Genomic DNA, 22,754 nt, shown 5'->3' on the forward strand with positions numbered 1-22,754 from the left:
GTTACTTGGTTAATTTGCTGTAATACTCTCTCCTATATATAGGAGCATTCAATACAAGTAAACGACAGATCTTTTCTCTCACTTTTGGCATTTATCTTTATCACATCAAAAACATTCTTCTTGTTCTTTTATTGATTTTTCCTTGATCATTATCTACTTATTCTCACTTAATGTCTTGATCATTTGTTGAACTGATTATCTAAGACTTGACTGGTCTTTCCAGCCTTGACTTGAACATCTATTATCAAGCAGACATTGATCTCAAGCATTCACTCAAGGTTTGAGTTTTCAAACCTTGTCCCTGCGCAAAGATCTTGTTCTCTCAATTGGTATCTGAGCTTGAGTGGTTGTCCTTTGAATCCATAAGATCAGATTATAGTTGGTTTGAACTTACCTTGGTATTTCAACCATTTCTGTGTTAATGATAAAAGTTCTTCTATATACCACTTAAGCTTGAAGGTATCTTGATTCCAATGGCTGCTTCAAATCCTCAACAAACGATTTCAATGCAAATCGCAAATAGCGTGGGTGGCCTTACACGTTCCCCATTGCTAGTTGTGGAAGAATATGATCACTGGAAAGTTAGAATGGAAAGATTCCTTTTGGCTAAAGATAAAGGTGAAGAGATATGGAGATCTGTGAAAGAAGGTCCTCATGTTCCTGTTAGAACCATTGTAAGAGATGCTGCTACTCAGCTTATGGGTCAAGATGAAGCTCGTCCAGCCCCTCTAACTGCAGATGATGTTGAAAAGTTGCATGTTGATCAAGTTGCCTTCGTGGAAATGGTGTTTGGTGTTCCTCCATCACTCTTTGAGCACATCAAGCTATGCAAATCAGCCAAAGAAATTTGGGACACTCTTCAGGATCTAATTGAAGGTTCCGAAAATATGAAGGACAAACGCCTCACCTCGGTTGTCAATGACTTTGACACATTCACTACCACTCCAGGTGAATCCGTAGCCTCAACCTCCAACCAATATCGAATCGTTGTCAACAACATGACTGCTCATAGGATTGTTCGAACTCCTCTCGAGTAGAATCTCAAGTTCATTAACAATCTTGGTAAAGGATGGGGAAATGTAAAGTCTTGTCTTCAAAGCAATGGTTCCTTAAAAAAATTGAAACTCTATCAACTTTTTGATGAGCTTCAAGGACATGAATCAAACGTTGCTCAAACCATAAGAGAACTTTCCGGAGGACCACTCACTCTAGTTAGTTCTTTTGATGTAACCATTCCAAACCCATCTGCTCCAGAACCTTACAAACCCGCTGTTCCTTTGACTCGGTCATCCTTAACTTCCTTATCCACTCACATCTATCCTGACGATGATTCGGAAACTTCGGATTCTAAACTCCGTTTCCAACAAAAGTTTGCCTTACTTTCAATGAAATACAAACGTCCTTTCAATCCCTCTTACAAACCATACCAAAATAGGTTTAGCACTCCTCACCAAAACCATCCTCAACCATATTTTGCTTTGGAACCAAAACGCACCTCCGAAAACCCTCCTGCATACAAGCCTAACCTCACTAAACCAAACTCAACCTCGGAATCTTCTCAAAATTCCAACTCAGAAAAACCAAAGATTATGTGTCATAAATGTGGTCATGCAAACCATTTTGCCAAAGATTGTCTAGTTGATGCTCCACAAAAACCAACAGTCAAAGACTCAGCTTATTATGTCCGAAAAGCACAAGAAACGGCCGAAAGTGAAAAGGCATTTGTCACTATAGTTTCAAGAGATATTGAAGGATACTGGTCATCCGGAGATGATGAAGATTTGGTGTCCGGAAAAAATATATGTTTGATGGCAAGACAAACGGTTGAATGTGATGAAGGTTATTGGTCTTCTGGGTCCGAAGATGAAGATGATGTTGCTGAACCTCACTACTGCTACATGGGCACTAATGATCCACCAGGTCGAAACATTGTTCAATAGGTAAAATCCATGATCTCTAATAATAATTTTGATTTGACTTTATGTGAATCTTATTTGACTCAGATCCAAACAGATATGAACACTATCTATAAAGCATATGAGTCTACCATGGAAGCCGGTGAGAAGAAAGATTGTGAACTCGGTTGTCTTAGATTACGTTTTGAGGATAAGAAATTGAAAATCGAGTCTCTAGAACATTAACTTGTAATGTCAAAAGATGAATGTATCATTTTGAAGGATAAATGTGAAATCACTTATTCTGAACGAAACATTTTGATTTCTGATAACAAACGTCTCAATGCCAAAATAGATGATTTGCATAACTCTATAGACATGCTTGAAGCTGACATTCGAATGACTCATAATTTTCGTCATCCATGGTCAAAAGCTCCTAGTCTCGGAAGCATGTTTCCGAAACCAATCATTAGTCCCATGAAGGAATTGCAAAATTTGTCATTCATGGGTGAGGTTCCGAACATTAAAAATTCGGACACTCCTGTTTCTCCATTATCACCCCTTCAGGGGGATAAAAGATCTTTTGAGTCCCTAATTCCTGAGTTCCAACCAATAGTCGTCAAGTGTCCTGATTCTACGCCTCTTCTGCCTTTGATAAACCTGGACCTGAATTGGACCACGGAATATCATTATAGTCTTCCAAATTATGTAGACTATGTTCCTAAAAGCAATCACGTAAACAACTGTGTGATTGAGGAAATTATTCCGGAAAAAACTGAAGTCAGTGCCTCGGAATTTGTATGGGCAACTTTAGATGATAAAGTTGATGTCTCAAGCAATGTTTCCTCTGATTTATGTGAATCGGACTCCGTAGTTCCTTCAAAGACCAAATTGGATGCCATTACTCCTAAGTTTACAAATTCATCCAAAGGACAAACTTCTGGATCCTCTCCTTATCTTAAGAGAAAACCAATGTTGAATAGAAAAGATATTGTAGATCCTAAGGTTGAAGCTAGAAATGCTTTCAAAAAAGAAGTTAAAACTAGACAAGATTCCAGATTCCTTGCTAATCCTAAACCAAATTCATTCCGGAATCCTTGTGTCTTCACTCATAGTCAAAACTCTTTTGTTCCTACAAGAATCCTCAAAAGATCTTCCGAACCTTTTGCTCGTTCGGAATCTAAGGATGTCCTTAGCCCAATCCCACCTCAAGCTCATGTCAATGTCAATGTCAAAACCATCCGAAATACTTCACCGCTACCTCAAAATGTTTCATCTGTCTTTATTGCAAAATCTGATGGCACAATTTTTATACCAAGAATTTCAAAAAATAATGTGTTATCAAACAAGTCCACAAGTTCAAAAACCATTGTTTCTAAATCTTCAAACAAAAATCTTGTGTGGAAAATCAAAACATCCGTTAACAAAACAACCGTATCGGAGATAACAAAAAGTGTCAATCCTTCGGGTACTAGAGTTCAGAAGAAGTCAGTTTCTAACCCACAAATAGTTGAATATGACTACTGGATAGATGAAAAGACTTTAGCATTCTGTCTTTTTCCAAAGCACTCAAGAACTCTCACCAAGAAAGACGTAGTTGTTCCAAAGTCACAATTAAATTCCAAAGTCCATTCCTATGTCCCAAAATCTAACTCGGAGCCTAAAATCTCCATTGTTCACTAATTATGCAGGCACTTTGTGCTTCGGAGCAAGAAACAATATGGTATATTGATAGTGCTTGCTCCATGCACATGACGAGGCAGAAGGACTTTCTGCATGATTTAAAGCTTTCTCCAAATGTTGGCTATGTGACATACGGTAACAACTCCAATTCTCAATTTCGTGGTTACGGAACTCTCACCAATGGAAACTTCTCTATTTCACATGTTGCTTATGTATCTGACTTGAAACATAACTTGATAAGTGTTGCTCAGCTCACTAACTCAAGCCGACGTGTGGAATTTTGCAAAAATACAGCTATGTGATGTCTGAAGACCGAAAAGAATGTTTGATAAATTCTCTTCGCAACAAAAACATGTACCCACTTGACATTAACATGATTATTGGCAAACCAAAACTTTTCCTTCTCTCCAAATTTGTTTCTGATGTTAGCTGGTTATGGCACTGAAGGCTCGCACATCTAAACTTTCGGTTCATGAATAATCCTGTATCAGGTGAAATGGTAAGAGGTTTACCTCTTCTCAAGTTCGAAAATGATCATTTATGTGCTGCATGTGAGTGTGGTAAGCAATCAAAGAAAGGTCATCCTGTCATTATCGAAAAATCCATTTTAGATCCGTTGGAACTTCTACACATTGATCTTTGTGGACCATCCACTGTAGAAAGTCTTCATCATAAGAAATACATTCTTGTGATTGTTGATGACTTTACAAGGTTCACCTGGGTCTTCTTCCTAAGGCTGAAATCCGAAACAACCTCTGAGCTCATCAATTTTATCAAAGGAATAGAAGTTCTCATCAAACTCCCGGTCAGAAGAATCCGAAGTGATAATGGTTCGAAATTTGTTAACTCCACCAGTGAGAAGTTTCTCATAGAAAACGGAATCAATCACAACCTCTCAGCTCCCTATACTCCACAACAAAATGGTGTAGTTGAAAGACGCAATAGAACACTTGTTGAAGCTGCTCGATCAATGCTAAACTATGCAAACCTACCACTCTATCTTTGGGCTAAAGCTGTATCCACTGCTTATTTCACTCAAAATAGAAGCATCATCAATCAACATCTCAACATGAAACCATACGAAGCAATGAATGGCCGAAAGCCAACAATCTTGTTCCTACATGTCTTCGGATGTAGATGTTTCATCAAAAACAACCGTGACCAGCTTACAAAGTTCCAACCCAAAGCTGATGAAGCTATCTTTCTTGGGTACTCTTCCAAATACAAGGCTTACAGAGTTCTCAACTGAATAACTCGTGTTATAGAAGAAAGCTTTGATATTACCTTTGATTACAACTTTGTTTGGAATTTTGGCCCCTCTTACATCACTACTCACATTATGGAGTCTGATGCTCCTCCTCCAGGATGTCTGAACCCTCAAACTATTCTCGAGGTTGACTTTGAAACCCTCTTTGGTCCTTCCGAAACCTCTCTCGATTCCGAATCTTGATCAAAAGCATCTCTGATTCAAATTCCTCCTTCGGAAGCCCCAGTTTCTCACAACCTCTCCGGTCCTCTTCCGAGCTTGTGTCCATTTGATTCCGAACCATTTCAACCTTCTCAGGTTGAGGAGGAGAATAATGCCAATCCCTCTCGTGAATCAAATTTGGATGGCTTCCAAGATGCAGCTGCTGAATTCGATGACTCCAATCCAATCAACAATGATGACAACGGAAATTTCTTTGAGTTTCATTCTGATGATGATGTAAATCTCTCTGGTTCATAAGTTCAGGGGGAGCATCATCCTCAAGATCAAATCATTCAGGGGGAGCAACTCAATCCTTTTGTTGATGTTGGATCGACCGCTGCTCAAGAACTTCCCAAATTGCACGTTTGGACCAAGGATCATCCTCCAAACCAAGTGATTGGAAATCTCAATGCTGGTGTACAAACTCGCTCTGCTTCAAGTATCCAAAATGAATGTCATTTCTCAGCCTTCATTTCTATGATCGAACCCAAATCCATTAAGGAAGCTTTGGAGCATACTGACTGGATTACAACCATGCAAGAAGAACTAGTTGAGTTTGACCGAAACGAAGTATGGACTCTTGTTCCTCCTCCCCCACACCACCCTAATGTCGGCACAAGATGGGTATTTCGCAACAAGCTTGATGATGCTGGAATCATAATCCGAAATAAAGCAAGGTTGGTAGCCAAAGGCTTTACCCAGATTGAAGGACTAGACTATGATGAGACCTTTGCTCCGGTGGCATGACTTGAAGCTATCAGAATCTTCCTTTCCTATGTTGCTCACAAAAGATTCAAAGTTTACCAAATGGATGTAAAAAGTGCTTTCCTCAATGGTGAACTTGACATTGAAGTGTATCTTCATCAGCCTCCCGGTTTTATCAATCTCTCATTTCCGAACTATTGCTACAAGCTTCAAAAGGCTGTCTATGGCCTCAAGCAAGCTCCTCGCGCATGGTACGAGACCGTTACCGACTTTCTCAAGCGTTCTGGGTTTCAAAGAGGAATTCTAGATCCGACTTTATTTAGAAGATCAAATGGAAGACATCTGATGTTGGTTCAAATTTATGTGGACGACATCATTTTTGGGTCTACAAACTCATCCATGGTTGAAGACTTTGCTAACTTAATGATCAAACGATTCCAGATGAGCATGAACAGAGAATTAAGCTTCTTTCTAGGTCTTCAAGTTAAACAAACTAACAAAGGCATTTTCATCTACCAAGAGATGTATATTTCTGAGCTTCTCAAGAAATACTCTATGGACACCTGTGCCTCAGCCAAGGTACCCATGGGATTCGGTCACAAAATCTTTGCCGATCCTTCGGTTGTTTCTGTAGATGAAAAGAAGTATCATGGAATGATTGGATCCTTACTTTATCTAACTGCAAGTCGACCAGACATTATGTTCTCAACATGTTTATGTTCCAGATTTCAAGTCAATCAGGAAATGTCTCATCCTTTGGTTGTGAAAGAAATATTCAGATATCTCAAAGGTATAAAGAATCTCGGAATCTGGTATCCAGCAAATGAAAGTTTCCTTTTGCAAGCCTACTCGGATTCAAACTACGGTGGTCTTCAACTCGATAGGAAAAGTACATCAGGAGGATGCCAATTTCTAGGTGGTCGTTTAGTCAGCTGGTCATCCAAGAAACAGAACTACATTGCTCTCTCTACAGCTGAAGCTGAATACATTGCTGCTGCCAGCTATACTTCTCAAGTTCTTTGGATGGAATCTCAACTTTTGGATTATGGTTACTGATTTCAACGCATTCCGGTCTATTGTGATTCTCAAAGTGCCATTGCAATCTATCACAACCCAATTCAGCACTCCATGACGTAGCACATTGACATCCGGTACCATTTTATTAAAGATCATGTTCTAAATGGCAATATCGAACTTATTTTTGTTCCATATGACGATGAAATTGTTGATGTATTTACCAAGGCATTAGACGAAACCAAATTTAATGGTTTTCTGAACAAAATGGGTATGATGATGCCTGATCCACAATGCTTTCAGGAAACTTGTTCTCTTTGATAGAAGTATTCAGAAGAAAAATATGCTCGGAACTCAATTTTTTGCTTCGGAACTATTTTCCCTCTGACTACACAGGATCATTTTACTTGTCTTTATTACTAATTATTCCTTGAGTTTTTTTTAAGATGTACAGTTCATTCCCTTTATCGAATTTTTGCCATCATCCAGATCACCATCTCGGAACTCACCCAATAAGGGAATTCCGGAAAACTCTCTCCGGAACGGAATTTTCAAATTGCTCCGGAATTTCAAAATGTGCTCCGGAATTTCAAATTGCTCCGGATTTCCAAAATTTGCTCCGGAATTTCAAATCCTCTCCGGAATATTTCTCACTCCGGAACTGCCTCAAAAGAATAAATTCAGAACTTGCCCCTGTACCTATTGGATCTTTGTTATCCCTGATTCACTCATCCGGAATACCAAAAGGTTTTATGATGAACCATCAGCAACGATTGCTTTTCGGAATCTTTATCCCTTTCTCCTTGATCCTTGAGCCATGATTGTACTATTCCTAAAATCAAACATCGTATCGTCGGTTGCTATTCCCATTTTCCACTTCGAACCGCTCAACCTTTTATGTTCCTGTCACCTCAACCCCCAAAAAGGTATAAACTCATTTAATGCAACCCATTTACCCTCGGATCCTCATCATTACCTTTTCAACCCGACCCATCTTCCCTTACCTATAAATACCCTCTCTTTACCTCTTTACGCTCACTCAACTGCAAATCTCCCAAAAACCCTCACTGTTCTTCGTGTTCATCAAGCATTCATCACTCTTCAACAATGGCGTCTTCACAAAACCCAACCCAAACTGCTTCCACTCCAAGGAAATCGATCGCAAGGAAGAAGTCATCTAAAGGATCTAAAGGTTCATCCTCTTCTGCAGATCAAGAACCCTTCCTAAGAGATACAACCCAACTGTTCTCTCTAAACCCATTAGACTATGATGAATCGATCAGAGTAATGATCGAGTTCATTGCTAATCACCCTATCTCCATCTCACTTACTAAAATCCCTGATCCACCACTACCACTTCATCATCTCTATCGTGCATTCACAAGTATCAAATATGAAGATGGAGTTATGGAAACCATCATCATTGGATATCGCACCATTCCTATCTACAAATCGACCTTTCTCAAGGCGATTGATGTCAAACCTAATCCCAGAGGTTTCAAAATCGTTGAACCAATGGCTGAAGAGTTTCAGACATTTCTGAGATACATTGGCTACACACAAGACTACCGGGTAAAAGACTTCAAGAAAAGTGTTGTTTCTGGCCTATGGACTGCTCTAATGCATCTCATCATCTGTGGATTATCTGGCAAGCACGGAGGAATGGACACCTTGAGTAAGGACTGGCTGAATGTCGTCTTCAGCATCTACTCCGGACGTGATAACGCCGTCGATCTTCCTGAAGTGTTATGGCAAGACTTCTGCAAGTTTTCCATTAAGAGAAAACCAAATGAAATTTCGAGCCCTGACGATCGAACAAATTTTCAAGGAACTCAATGTCCCCATTCTGGTGAACACCATTCCTCCAGAGGTATGTATTTCTTTTAAACTTGTTAAGGCTTATAGAATTCCGGACCGATCTTCCTTTGGTCCAGTTAGGCGACTTCCGGACCACATGTTGGCAATCATCCCTTCCGAATCTCCTTACTTGAAACAACATTTAGAGACTTCGGTTGTGTTTGACCCAACACAACTTGCCCTGGTCTCTGTTGAACCCACTTCAGAAGAGGCCAACCCTAACATGTCCGGACCCAAACCCAAAAAATCAGCCAAGAGAAAATCATCTCCCAAAAAGCCCAAATCCAAAAAGAAAACCAAAGTCAGTGCCTCCTCTCCACAGGAGGGCACCCATGACATTTCGGATGATTCTGGCCGTCTGCACACCCCCTGCCCACTCATCAGAGGTACCCCTCGATGTTTCAACATCACATGCACACACTCACGGGGAGTCTCCACATAATCCACCCTCACCCTCCCAAAAGGGTGATGCATGTGTTGAACAAAGTTCCTTGCCGCCACCTGGAACACACCCACATGTCAAGTTTGATATTCCCATCATCTCTTCTACACGCACACACTCCGGAACCGTTGTTCCGGACCCCAAGCATCCGGAAGGAAGAGTAGTCCCTCCCACTTCCGATGCCTCAACTGGTCTGATACCCGAAAGGAGTAAAGGACGACCAGGGGTAAATGATCCTGATTGGGAAGACTATGTTAACAGGGCAGCATCACGACGTCCAGATCTCACTCGAGCTCAAGTGGAATCCACTCTTATTTCCATGAGGAATAGGGACATTCAGAGCAGCTTGCCCTATACTCCTCCCACCGACGCTGAAGCAGATGATGAACATACTTCCTAGCAAACACCTATCACCACTCATCAAAGTGCTTTCCACCTTGATCCAGAAGAAGAAATTTCAGAAGAGGTTATGTTGGACGAAGAAGCCACCGCCGTTCTGGATGCTTATCTTCTGACCTCCATTCATTATCAATCCAAAGCCTCCGGATCTAAGTCTGCCTTTGACTTCGGATCCTCCTCCACCACTCTGGACGACAAATCTCACTCGAAGCATCAAGAAGACGATGCCACCACCAAAACAGTTCCTTCAATTCATCCTTCCTCTCACCGATTTCCTCTGCAACCTTCAGATTTTGATTCCGAATCATCAACCGGTGATCATGTCGATCCTTTTACTCTATTGGAGATCCGCAATAATGTCTCAGACACAATGGCTAAAGTGTCTTCTGTAGAGACATCTGTAGCACAGATGAATACGAAGCTGGATCAAATAGTGTCCGGACTTGACTCTAAACTTGATGTCATCCTTCAGTCTCTCTCCCATCAATATGGACCATCCGTAGCTGAGAGAGAATCCCAACTTGATCAGCTGATCTCTATTCGAATCAAGCACACTGTTGAGCAACTTGACTCCAAATATGATGCTCTTTTTGACAACTACCTCAACACCATCTCCTCCATACTCAAGGTTCATGACAATCTTGTCTCTGCTACCAACGATCTAATCAAGCAGACTCATGTTCGTCATGAGAAACAAATTCAACATTTGGAGAAGGAAATCCGGAAGAAGGATGAGATGAATTTGATCATTCAACAAGTCCTCATCAAACTCCTGCTCTCTACTTGGAACATTATGGATGTTCCGAACAGGAAGTTTGATGAGATGATCGAAATCCTTAGCAGCACATTCAAACATCTCTTCGAACAAGCTCCCACTTTTGAAGCCTATGATACTCTCACTCTTCAACTCTCCTCTGGTCTTCAGAAGGTGTTCTCCAAACTTGATAGTATCAAGGAAGACTTATCGCTTGCACCGGTTTCCAGGGTCACCGATACAAGAGGGGGAGAAGGCCCAAGTAGAACATGGAAGCCAACCTCGGAATTCACACTCCGGGATGAAGACTTCGATTCCGAAGAAGATGTTCAAGTAGTCTCCGGAATCCTGGGAATTACTGAAGGAGATGAAGACTATGAAACTTTTATTCCGGATGAAGCTCCCAAAGGAGTTCTTGGTCTTCAAGCTCCAAAGCTGTATGCTCTGAAGGTGTTATCAGAAGAACAAAAGAGGCTCTGGTCTGCTGTCTCCTGGCCATCCTCTCTTCCGGATGCCTTTGATATGGCAGTTAAAGTGGCTAAGGCAAAATCTCTTCTTACAGCTCAAGCCTTCCGAGCCACTCCTTCCATGCTGCCTCCTATTCCCACTCCGGAACCTAAAATAGCTCTGATTGATCAACGCTCCCCTCTCCGTACTCCAGATCAAATTCTGGAAGAGCCACTTCTAACTCCTACTCCGGAATTCGTCATTGACGAGAACCTAAAGATGGTCATTGATGCTCTTCAAATAGACAAAGGGAAGAAACCGATGACTTCTGAACAACAAGCCCTTCTCCACAGACCTCCTCCTAAACAACAATTTGGATGGTCCGGAGAAAAAATTCACAAGGCACTGGAGGACAGCATCCTGATTCAAGCGCTAAAAGATCATCCCAATCTAATACATGGCATCTCTTCTTTGTGTCGAGAAGGCATTCTACAAGCTAAAGAAACCATCCCAACTCTCTACTAAGACCTTCCCTCCAATGACACTGATCAACTGGATCTTCCTCTCTCTCCCTTCAGCAAATTCTACACCAAATTTGCTCCGCTCCATCCAACCGATAATCCAGAAGTGATCATCTGGACAGATCGTGAAAAGCTCAAAACCTTTTACGCCAAGAATGCTCAACCCTTCAAGGAGGTATGGACTAGAAAGAGGATAACCAAAGTTCAAGGCTTTGGAAGAAAATTTTTAGTGAAATTTGAGTTGAACTGTCCTCTCTTCCGTTTTAATCTCCTCCGGAACAAACCAACACCCAAGACTGTTATTGATGCGGATTTTCCTTCAATGAATCCGAACGACATCCTTACACTTACTGCTTACTTTAGAGAAAATCAAAAGGATGACATAAGTATGGGTGCCTATCACGCAACTCTCAGCTTCCTCAAAGACTATGTTGCTGAGTTCTGACGTTGTGATTACGAATTAGCTCATCTCTATGGAACCGAACAATTTGTTGCAAAAATTGACTTTGTTCTTCCAGAAGCTGAAATTCTCGTAGATGGTCCGATCGAAGAACCGGTTCTAGGGTTTGTCTACACCGCCAAAAGGACAAACAAGAAGGACTTCTTCCGAATCCTTGACAAACACCTAGTTCCTACCAAAGCTCTGCAAAAGTTCGTATCCCGGGCATCCAAGTCTGATGCTCCGGAAATAGTTAAGGAAAAGTTCATAAGTCAACTGACTTGGTACATTGTAGTGCGTGAATGGTTGTTCCGAGCCTACACCTTCATCAAGGAAAAATGAACTAAACTTGATGGATTGCTAAGTTCACTTAGGGGGAGATTGTTGGAACCTGAAAGTGAACCTCTAGCAATCCTTGATACTAATTCCGAAGTATGTTTGGTTCCGAAGAGATAGGCGCTCCGGAAGCTGTCCGGAGCTGAAGAAAAGAAGTGATGAAGAAAGGAGAAAAGGAACATATTCCGGAGTGACTCTCACGTCCGGAATGCTTGCTGATCCGAAGAATGCTATTTTGTCTTTTGTCATTTATTATATTTGTATTGATGTAACGTTTCACAGGACTTAGCTTTTTGTACTCTTAGACAATCAGAATGTCAGAAATAGTTCTATTGTCCAGTCCTATGTAAGTTACTTGGTTAATTTGATGTAATACTCTCTCCTATATATAGGAGCATTCAATACAAGTAAACGACGAATCTTTTCTCTCACTTTTGGCATTTATCTTTATCACATCAAAAACATTCTTCTTGTTCTTTTATTGATTTTTCCTTGATCATTATCTACTTATCTCACTTAATGTCTTGATCATTTGTTGAACTGATTATCTAAGACTTGACTGGTCTTTCCAGCCTTGACTTGAACATCTATTATCAAGCAGACATTGATCTCAAGCATTCACTCAAGGTTTGAGCTTTCAAACCTTGTGCCTGCGCAAAGATCTTGTTCTCTCAAGTCATATGAAGATTGCCGTGGGCTCGACGAGTCAGCTAGGGTTTTCCCAACCTTTGGACATGCATGACCTCGGTGAGTTGTAGGGAAACTCGACGATTTGGCCAAGGAGTTTACGACCGCAAGCATTAGGAACTCGACGAGTCACTCATGTGACTTGGCGAGTTATGTAAGGAACTCAGCGAGTGGCTGGTTATACTCGACGTGTTGAGGTCAATATGGACTGTTGACCTTGATCCTTGACTTTGACTTTGACCAAGGCTTGACTATTTGACTTCTGGGGAATTTTAGGAAGTTGGAAATTTTTGAGTATGGTTCTATGGTGAACATAAGTGGTGGAGTTTGTGGATGTGATCCGAGAGTTTGAGCTTATCTTTCGAGTCAACAGTTACGAGGTGAGTTATCCTCAATATATCAACAGGGCCTAAGGCACCAAGGCCGACCCTTTATGGATTGTATCCGGTTATGGCATAATATGTTTATTTGTTTGCATCCTGGTAGTTAGGATGATGTTATGTTTATGCTTAGTGACCTGGTTAGGTCGGTGTCCTGGTTGTAGGATGGTATTATGTGATATGCTAGTATGATCTGTTAGATTGGTATCCTGATATAGAGGATGGTGTTATGTGTTGTGTGGTATGATCTGTTTTGGTCATGTTCGTAGTTTATATACTATTATGTGATTATCTGTTATATGTGCACATGTTTGTTTGGCGGTTGAGGCTTATCTGCTTTGTGCGAAAGCCAATAGACCTGGGCATTCCAACCTATTGGTTGTGGGTCATGAGTATTCCATCCCGAGGATGATTGGACTCATAGTATTTAGGCATTCCAACCTGTTGGTTGTGGGCCTGGGGATATTCCATCCCGGGGATGATTGGACACATAGTATGTTGGCATTCCAACCGATTGGTTGAGGGCCTGGGGTATTCCAACCCAAGGGTTGATTGGATCCATAATATGTTGTTTACGATTATATGTGTATTATTGGGTGTATGGGTATTTTGGGGGAACTCACTAACCTCTCAGGCTTACGGTTTTAGTTTATTGTTTCAGCTACATCAGGGGACCATGGCAAGGCAAAGGCGTGATCGTACCGCCCCTCACTTTTTATGACTTCGTTTCTGGGAGACTCTGATATAACTATTTTGAAAATGAATATGTAACGACTATTGGTTTTTATATGTTTTAAAAAGTTTAAATTTGGCATGATTTTTATGGTTGTTACACATATCAATCATATACAACCTAGTATATCTGGTTGCTGGCCTCCCCCTCGGTCTCTTTCAACCGGTAACTGGAGACTATTTCACCCCTACCTCTACTACATAATAACATAGCATATAGACACATAAAACATATCAGATAGTGGCATACCATAAAATTATCATAAATACATTCATCTCATCTATAATCACCTACTAGTGGGCCGATATTGGTGCCTTAGACCCACTTCTACTGGAAGGTAACTCACCTCAATGTCGTGCAGTAACTGAATTGTCCTCGGTGTTGGGATCAACTCTCCTCAAACTCCTACACATAACATCTCTTTTAATTACTCTTTCAAACTTATAACCCACTTTAAGGGTCGACTATGTTCAATGGTCAAGTCAAAGGTCAACACCCTGGTCAAAGTCAACCTTCTGGTCCAAGTTAGGATTCTGGTTGACTCAACTCGTCGAGTTCTATGATTCAGAGAACCTTGAACTCGCGATCTAACCCTTCGAGTTACCCTCTAACTCGCCGAGCTTCTCCTTATGACATAATTAGGACTTTCCGTTCGAACTCGTCGAGTCCTTCCTTGGACTCGTCGAGTTCTCCTTCATACAAGTTAGGACATTTGCTCATCAACTTGCCAAGTCCATCCTTGGACCCGTTGAGTTCCTTGATTTTCCAGTCCTTAAACACGTCCATCCTGCCGAGTCATCTTCTAGACTCAACAAGTTTATGCAGAAACAGTAAGGGTTAGGTAACCACGATCCAACTTGCCTAGTCCTAAGAACGACTCGTCGAGTTCCCCAAAGTCAAAATCCATACAGTCGATTTTAGTCGGGCTTAATGCATCCAAAACATAGATCTAGCCTCCTAGGGTCGATATAACACGTAAAGTTACAAACTTTACGTTCATGCATAGGTTATTTAGCTCAAAAGGCCCTAAAATGAGGTTCACGAGTTGCATGGGACTCTCATGGCTATAAAGTTGGCACCTTTATGTCATGGAGCCCCTCAACATTTCGATATCTAAAGTCAATATCCCAAGACATGCTTGCATTCATGAATGGTTCCAAAAATGGCTCCTTAAAGCCCTAAACTACTCCAAAAAGAGATCTAATAGATGAATGGACAAGGTATAAACTTTATACCTCAAGTGAGTTAGAAATGGAGCCCAAACTCTGGATCCACTTGCTTCCTCTTGAACCCCCAGGCTTCTTCTTCTCAAGCTTCGATTTCACCAAAAGTACCTAACAATGGCTCAAGAACACTCAAAATGGGTTAGGGTTTCGAATTAGGGTTTTCTGGACTAAGGGATGCAACGAGGGATGCCACAATGGGGGTGTTAAGGCCTTTAAATAGGGTGCAAACCCTTAAAATTAGGGTTTCACTCTGGCAGACCTAATCGTCGAGTCGAGGCTCCTCGAGTCATCGAGTAGGCTTCAAGTCCCGCGTCCAACATATCCAATTCCTACTCGACGAGTTTGGGGCCTCCAACTCGTCGAGTCAGTTAACAAATATGAATAATTCTTATTTAATCGTCGAGTCGGACGTTACAAATCATCTTTGTCACTTTGTTCACATTTAGGTAACTTCTTTATTTTTGTACACATTTGGCCATTTAACTTGTTTTATATGTTCACATATTGCGATTGTCACCGGCTATAACATGTGAAAATGTTATATTGTTCACATATTGCCATTGTCACCTTCAAGAGGACCATTTCGCCTACCTGAAACTCAAAGTCTGAACGACGCTTGTCGGCATAGCTTTTATGCCGTCTTTGAGCAGTATGGAGCCTGTTCCGAACATGCTGGATCCTCTCAGTGGTCTTGAGTACTACCTCAGTACACCCCATGACCCTCTGTCCGACCTCGATCCAATAGATTGGGGTCCTACACATCCTCCCGTAGAGCATCTCGAAGGGAGGTCGATCTATGCTGGCGTGATAACTGTTGTTATACGAAAATTACGCTAATGGAGGATATGTATCCCAACTACCATTGAAATCCAAAACACATGCGCGCAACATGTCCTCGAGAGTCTGAGTCGTCCTCTCGCTTTACCCATTCGTCTGAGGGTGGAAATCGGTGCTGAAGTGGAGACGAGTACCCATCTCGTCGAGGAACCGCTTCCACAATCTGGAAGTGAAACGAATATCTCGGTCTGACACCATCGAAACGGGCACTCCATCACGTGCCACCACCTCGCGAACGTAGCTCTCAGCTAGCTTCTCAGGCGATATGCTCTCATGGATTGGGATGAAATGAACACTCTTGGTCAATCGATCCACGATGACCCATATCGAATCTACTCCATGCGCAGTCCTGGGAAGCTTGGTGATGAAATCCATGGTGATGTCTACCCATTTCCACACGGGAATATCCAACGGTTGCATCTTGCCATGAGGTCGTTGGTGCTAGGCCTTGACCTTCCTACAGGTCAATCACTGCTCCACATACCATGCTACGTCCTGCTTCATGCAGGGCCACCAGTAATCAGGGCGAAGATCTCGATACATATTCGTCTCCCCAGGATGGATGAAAAACCTCGACTTGTGAGCCTCATCCATCAGAACCTGTCGTACTCCACCCTAGTATGGAACCCATATACTTTTCTAGTGGGTTGGTGGAGTGGTAACCATTAAAGAACATGTAGTGAAGATGATTGAATGGTATGACAATACTTTTATAGTGGGTTGGTGGTGACCATATCCTTTACTTATCCTAGTAAGACCGGTCGGAGTGCTTGAGGGAAGCCGTGCGGGACCCTTTCCTGCTCAACGGAACAACGCACCGGGACTACAGGAACTGTGGTCTAGGGAGGAGGTGGGGGGATGGGTTGCCGTAGTCTTTCTCTTCCTCTTATTGACAGATGGTTTTTTTTTTTTTTTTTTTTTTTTTTTTTTTTTTTTTTTTTTCATTCTAACCGTTAAAAACGGTAATACATAGAAAATTAATTTTTTTTACTCAATGGCATTGATATAGGAATTTGAGTTTTTAGTTTTTTCTAGTTATTTAAATCTTTAGTTTATTATGTATTTTTTATTTTAATTAATAAAGTGGTTTTTATTTTTAATTAATTATATGTTTATTATTCATTTAAAAAGTATTATAAATTATAAAAATTAATTACTTTTATTTAAAAGAAATTAATTAAAAAAAATTTCCACAAACACCCCTAGCTTTTAGTGAGTGAAAATAAAGGAAGAAAAGAATGATATGATAGGCAAAAAATAATAAAAAAATCATCTAAGAGCTTTTCCAATCATAAACATAAAAATAAAGATGGTTTAACATTTTTGATGATTTCATTCCAACCAACCTCTTTAAAATAATGTTTTTAGAGTCTATGGCCTCTATATTCTATATTTGATGTAAAAAATAACCAAATACTAATATAAAAAATGAACCAAATACTAAAATGATGTGACATTTGAATATTGATTAGAGTGAAAATGATTGTTTTAGAGGTCTATCGGTGCTGGTCTAATAATTGCATTTCAATGGGCTAACAATTGGGCCATACAATGACCCAAATGCGTTAGGACATTAGTTTTGCCGACTTCCGGGTGATCGCCTTTAATTGGGGCTGAACTTTAACTTTTCCAAGAAGAAATCCTTCTCTGTAACGTCCGGCGATCGGTAAGTATTCTTTCCGGCAAGTAAACTGTATCACCTTAGTTCTTGAAGCGAGTTTCTGTTGTAATTGAACATTAAAAAACTCCAAACATGGCGACTGAGCAATCCGTTCTGGCGGTGATAAGGGCTTCACGACCTAAGTTTCGGAACTCAGCTGATAAAATTGCATTTGCTATACACTCGATCTTCCTGGCAAGTGGTTACAATCTCAACGCCACCGGTCCCCCGGCATTTACCGACGACGCTCTTGACGCTACCGTTTCTGGTACCCTGTTTGTATTTTAATTTGTTATTATGTGTTTTAGTGTATCAGGGTTTTGATTCATAACAAAAGGAAGCCAGCTTAGCATAGAATTTTAGGTTGCAAATTGGAATTTGAGTAACATCAGTTGGAGTTCCGATGTCAAAGCACAAAAAACATGATCACAAGCGTTCACTCTGCGTTTCTAATTTTTGTATCCTGTTTCTGTTGCTTTAGATGAAGCAGAGATTGAGGGGTGGAATGAAGTTGAAGACAATTATGCTTTTGTTTACTCGAGCCCTGAAGTGTCTTCCAAGAAAGTGCTTGTTAAGTGCCTTACCATGAACAACCAGTTGCTTGTGGACGCTTTAGCTGCAGGTTCATCCAATCCCACTCATGTCGAGATCAAGTAAGCACTTTGTCTATATGTGTTTGGGAAGACTTGCTTATATCGTCTTCATCCAAATTTACATCTTGAATTCTGCCATTAGCTAGCATGCTATTATTACTTCAGTTCTTTTTCAAACGTTCATGCTAATAGATGTTTTTCAAAGCATATTCTGAATTTTCACGCCCAATGATTGTTGCATTTGTTTCAATAGCTGACATGTACCTAACTGGTGTCTCTTCCTTGCAGAATTGATGATTTCATTGGTGAAAGTGATGACACCAAATACAGTTCACAGTACAAAAACTTGGGTAATCTTGTGAATTGCATCAACAAAGATGTCATTTCCAAATTGAATGGTTCTTCAACAGCAAGCACATCCAATGCAACTACAAGGTAAAACTACTAAGTAGTCCATGTTCCTCAAAAGTAATGCAGTTTACAAATTTTCTTTTACTTTATAAACTACTCTGTCATCCATGAATTGGCATGGTGCTGTTAAAGTCACTTATTCATGACCTTCAAAACTTGATATACTAATATTCTACACTTTTACCCATATTAATTAGTGTCTTCTCTATAAATTGAACTTATTTTATTTATTTATTTATTTTTTTTTTTTGTAGTTCTAAGCAAAGCATTCAAGACAATGATAACGATCAGCCTAGAACTGGCCCGTTTGGACTTCAAGATCCTCGTGCTCCTTATCATCCTTCAGGGTATTTATGTTGTTGATAATTAAAGTTTTACTATCATATATTGCTTTAAATATGAATGATCATTTGATCATTTCCTAATGTTTATTTACTAAAATGCCAGGGTAGTTATGCCTCCTGTTTATCCTAGCATTGGTGGGGGTGATCTTTATCCACAACCTGGTGCAGGAATGTACCCTACAAGGTTCAAGATTCTTTCTTTTTTTTTTTATATATATATATATATATATATTTTTTTTTTTTAATAAAACTCCCAGTTGCGAAAATTAGATCTTAGATTCAGTTTATATACAGGGGTGGTTTTGGAGATGGTGGAATGCTTGTTGGTATGGATTTTATGCTTTTTATCATGAATCATGCATTATATTATTCAATATTTATATTATTACATATCATTAATTCATTATCATGATCATTCAGGGCCAAATGATCCAAGATTTTTTGGTGGTATTGGTGGACCAATGGGTTTCCCAGGAGGACAACCGTGAGTGCTCTTTTTTTTTTTTGATTTATTTATAATATATTTTGTATTATTTATGGAAGAATTGATTAATTGATTGTTGGATTTTGGAACAGGGGTGTGCCACCTGGTGCACGGTTTGATCCATTTGGTCCACCAGATGTTCCTGGGTTCGAGCCGAATAGGTTTGCTAGGAACCCACGTAGGCCACCAGGTGGGACCCATCCAGATTTGGAGCACTTTGGGAATGATTCAGATTTCATATAAAAGGGAATGATCTTGGAAGGGTTTTATCGTCTTTTCTTGGTTTATAAATTTTAATTTTTTTTTTTGCAATGTTCTTGTTCCCTTTGGTATATACGTACTTTGTAACGAAGTGGAAATCCCTTGTTTATGAATTATGCAACAGAACGATAGTTTGTTTTTGTTTTTTACTAATTTGTATGCAGTTATGTTTCAGCGTATTATCAGTTTTAACCAATTACCCTTTTTGATTTATTTTTAAATCTACCCGTTTCTAGCTTGCTAGACCTGTTTTGACCTTTCTTTAAACATGTTGCCCCTCGTAGTTGTGTATATTTAGGAATAGTTTCATTTGATTTTGACAGTGTCTGAAATATCTTTGTTTTAAATGGTTAAAACAACAAGTTGTATATTAATTATAGAGATAGAGATAATGACCTGTAAGTTTATAGAATTTTGTTTTGTATAGCATATTTAGTCATTTTTTATTTATTTACTTCCTTCTTACCTAATATTATTGTTTACAGACAAAAAACATACAGATTAAAAAAAAACATTAATTACCATAACTTTATTTAATAAAATAACATTTTTGTCCTTACTTTACATTTAGTGTTTCATTAAATGTTTAGTTGGTTAAGTAATAATAATAAAGGGTGGATTATTATTTTGGGACAAACCAAAAATAAAAGATGGACTATAATTTTGGAACGGAGAGAGTATTCAGTTATCGTATATTTTTACTATTGACCTTGTTTAGTGTTCAAAATATCCTGAACTCGTTTAGTGTTCAAAATATATTATGATTAGGTATTGGGCGTAAAACATATTTTTCCACACAAAATGAATTTTATATACAAGTGTACCATCATCTTTTCTTGCAAGTCTCCAGCCAAAATGAATTTTCTGATGATTTTACATGAAAATATACACACAAAAAACACAAGATTGTTCGATTTCTAGATAGAAATGCATCAAAAAGTTCTTGAACTTTAACTATTTTTTTTCTTGAGTTTTCACGGTTTATGTGTTTGAGTTTCTTGTTTAGTAAACATACACACATACCAAAAAGGCAAAAACTCAAGGGTTAAGCCCAAATTTCCTTTGTTCCTTTGTTCCTTTGTTCTTGAGTTCAAACACCAAAATTAATACCAAGAACGTTTACATCATATCTGGAACACAATTTTAGATTCATGATTGTGTGTGTTCATGAATGTGTTTTCATGCGTTCTTGAGTTCAAACAACAAAGACTCTAGGATTAAGCCTAGATTTCTTTTGTTCTTGAGTTCAAACAGCAAATTCGATACCAAGAAGACCCACACATCAAATCTAGATTCATGAGTTTGTGTCATTCTAAGAACAAATTTGAAATCGTTCTTTAGGGCTTTCGTTTATGGGATTTTACAAGAACAAGAACAAACTCACAATCGATTTTGGGATTTCACAAGAACAAGATAGTATGGGGGTGTTTGGATAGGGAAAAAATAGGCTGGTTATTGCTTATTACTTAATCTTAAAGCAATAAGCAAATTTAAGTGTTTGGATAAGAGTATTTAAAAATCAGCTTATTGCGGTAGGAATAAGCTAAATAAATTGATTTTAATAAACAAAGGGGGAATGCTTATTGCTTATTGTTTATTCTCACCGCAATAAGCTAATCCAAACACATCTTAAAAAAATATTTATTCCCACCATAATAAGCAAATAAGCAAACATCCCCTATATATATGCGTGTTAAAAAACAAACCCAAAAGCTTTCCAAACACATGAATCACATGTATTCAAGTGTTTGATAAATCTTTTTCTTTTTTTTTTTTGTCTAAAAAATGGGTGCACCCAAGGTTTTGAAAACCGGACCGGAGATCGAACCGGTCGTCTTACTGGTTCGATGGTTCAAGTGGTCCAACCGGTCGGACCGGTCTCAAAAACCGGAAAAACCGGATGATGTTATAATTATATTTAATTATATAAAAAATACAAAAAATGAAAAAAATAAATATTTTTTAAAATTTTCGGTTTTGACCGGTTTTACCGGTTCGACCGGACCGGTTTTTACCGGTTCGACCGGTTTTTACCGGTTTTCACCGGTTCAACCAAATACCGGTTTTTTGACCTATATGAACCGGATCCGGGACCGGTTCCCGGTTGAACCGGTCGAACCGGCCGGTCCGGTCCGGTTTTCAAAACATGGGGTGCACCGATCATGAATCACATGATTCAAGTGTTTGATAAATCTCTTTTCCTTTTTTTTTTTCTAAAAAATGGGTGCACCGTTTTCAAGGACCCTAAAAAGATTTCCATATGTCTATGAGTTCGGTGCATGAAGTAGATTTCAAGAACCCCTTAACAAAAAAAAAAAAAAATAGATTTCCATGTGTGTTGATAAGTGTGTGTTTGTTTGAGCCCATATTTCTGGGTGTGTGTTCATATTGATCGGAAAATTCATAATGCTCGTCAGAAAATTTATCTTGACCGCGGTATTCTTTGAAAATCATAAACAAATTCAATGGTAAGACGTTTAGAAAACTAAACTGTTTATGCGGAAGAAATTCGGTTAATGTTATAAATCATTTACCTAAATTATAAATTATAATAGTTAAGTGACAGTAAAATTTCGTTTTTTATAAATGATCAAATTGAACATCATAAGTTCATAACAACATTCAACTTATGCTCCATTTCCGATAACTAAGCATCATAACAACATTTGTTTCAAACAAGATATTTTTGCTTTTGAGTTTCATAAATAACTTATAAGATAATTTAGAAAAAAACTATTCTTATGCCTCAGCGAGTTTATATAGTTTTCTTCATTATTGTTTGAAATTTATTATTCTTTCATGTTTTGGAGTTTAATGGGCGCAATTTAGGTTATTTAAAAATCTACTATTATTTTAATATATTTTGCTGCTGATGTTAATATATACTAATAGAATGGAAATTTTTTATGTTTGTCTAACATCTTATATTAAATATTTTAACAACCGATTTTTTGTTGAAACGGTATGGTGACCGGTTCGACTTCCGGGTCTACCGGTTTCTATAATTTTTATTTATTTTCCTATTTTCCTACATATACATACATACATAAATCAAGAAATTGATGGCTACAAGTTCAAACATTAAAAATACACATAAAAACAAGTTAGATCAATCCAAATACATTAACATGACACATAACCATACGTTTTACATCAATCCACGTACATCAAAAAGAAA

At 39.1% G+C, this 22,754-nt stretch overlaps 2 protein-coding genes across 2 annotated transcripts; both read left to right on the top strand.

Annotated features, from left to right (window-relative positions):
* Nucleotides 1-473: 473 nt before the first annotated feature.
* On the top strand, nt 474-1,940 carry LOC128127835 (uncharacterized). The gene is made up of 2 exons (XM_052766541.1): nt 474-948; nt 1,069-1,940. Exons 1-2 carry the CDS (start codon nt 474-476, stop codon nt 1,938-1,940), a joined length of 1,347 nt encoding a protein of 448 aa, XP_052622501.1.
* A 15,464-nt stretch (nt 1,941-17,404) lies between these two features.
* Nucleotides 17,405-19,789, top strand: LOC111917060 (probable proteasome inhibitor). Its single transcript, XM_023912716.3, has 8 exons — nt 17,405-17,751; nt 17,965-18,136; nt 18,365-18,511; nt 18,742-18,834; nt 18,935-19,015; nt 19,126-19,157; nt 19,252-19,315; nt 19,408-19,789. The coding sequence occupies exons 1-8, from the start codon at nt 17,577-17,579 to the stop codon at nt 19,556-19,558; spliced, it is 915 nt and encodes a 304-aa protein (XP_023768484.1). The 5' UTR covers nt 17,405-17,576; the 3' UTR covers nt 19,559-19,789.
* The last annotated feature ends 2,965 nt before the right edge of the window (nt 19,790-22,754 follow it).

Source organism: Lactuca sativa, chromosome 8 (genome assembly GCF_002870075.4).
Source record: "Lactuca sativa cultivar Salinas chromosome 8, Lsat_Salinas_v11, whole genome shotgun sequence".
Classification (NCBI taxonomy): domain Eukaryota; kingdom Viridiplantae; phylum Streptophyta; class Magnoliopsida; order Asterales; family Asteraceae; genus Lactuca; species Lactuca sativa.

Excerpts from the sequence above, each read along its gene's own strand:
- LOC128127835 (XM_052766541.1), top strand. The coding sequence starts at position 474 with ATGGCTGCTTCAAATCCTCAACAAACGATTTCAATGCAAATCGCAAAT. Across the intron at positions 949-1,068 it reads CACATTCACTACCACTCCAG|GATGGGGAAATGTAAAGTCT; the intron begins GTGAATCCGTAG and ends ATCTTGGTAAAG.
- LOC111917060 (XM_023912716.3), top strand. The coding sequence starts at position 17,577 with ATGGCGACTGAGCAATCCGTTCTGGCGGTGATAAGGGCTTCACGACCT. Across the intron at positions 18,512-18,741 it reads ACATCCAATGCAACTACAAG|TTCTAAGCAAAGCATTCAAG; the intron begins GTAAAACTACTA and ends TTTTTTTTGTAG. Across the intron at positions 19,158-19,251 it reads AGATGGTGGAATGCTTGTTG|GGCCAAATGATCCAAGATTT; the intron begins GTATGGATTTTA and ends ATGATCATTCAG.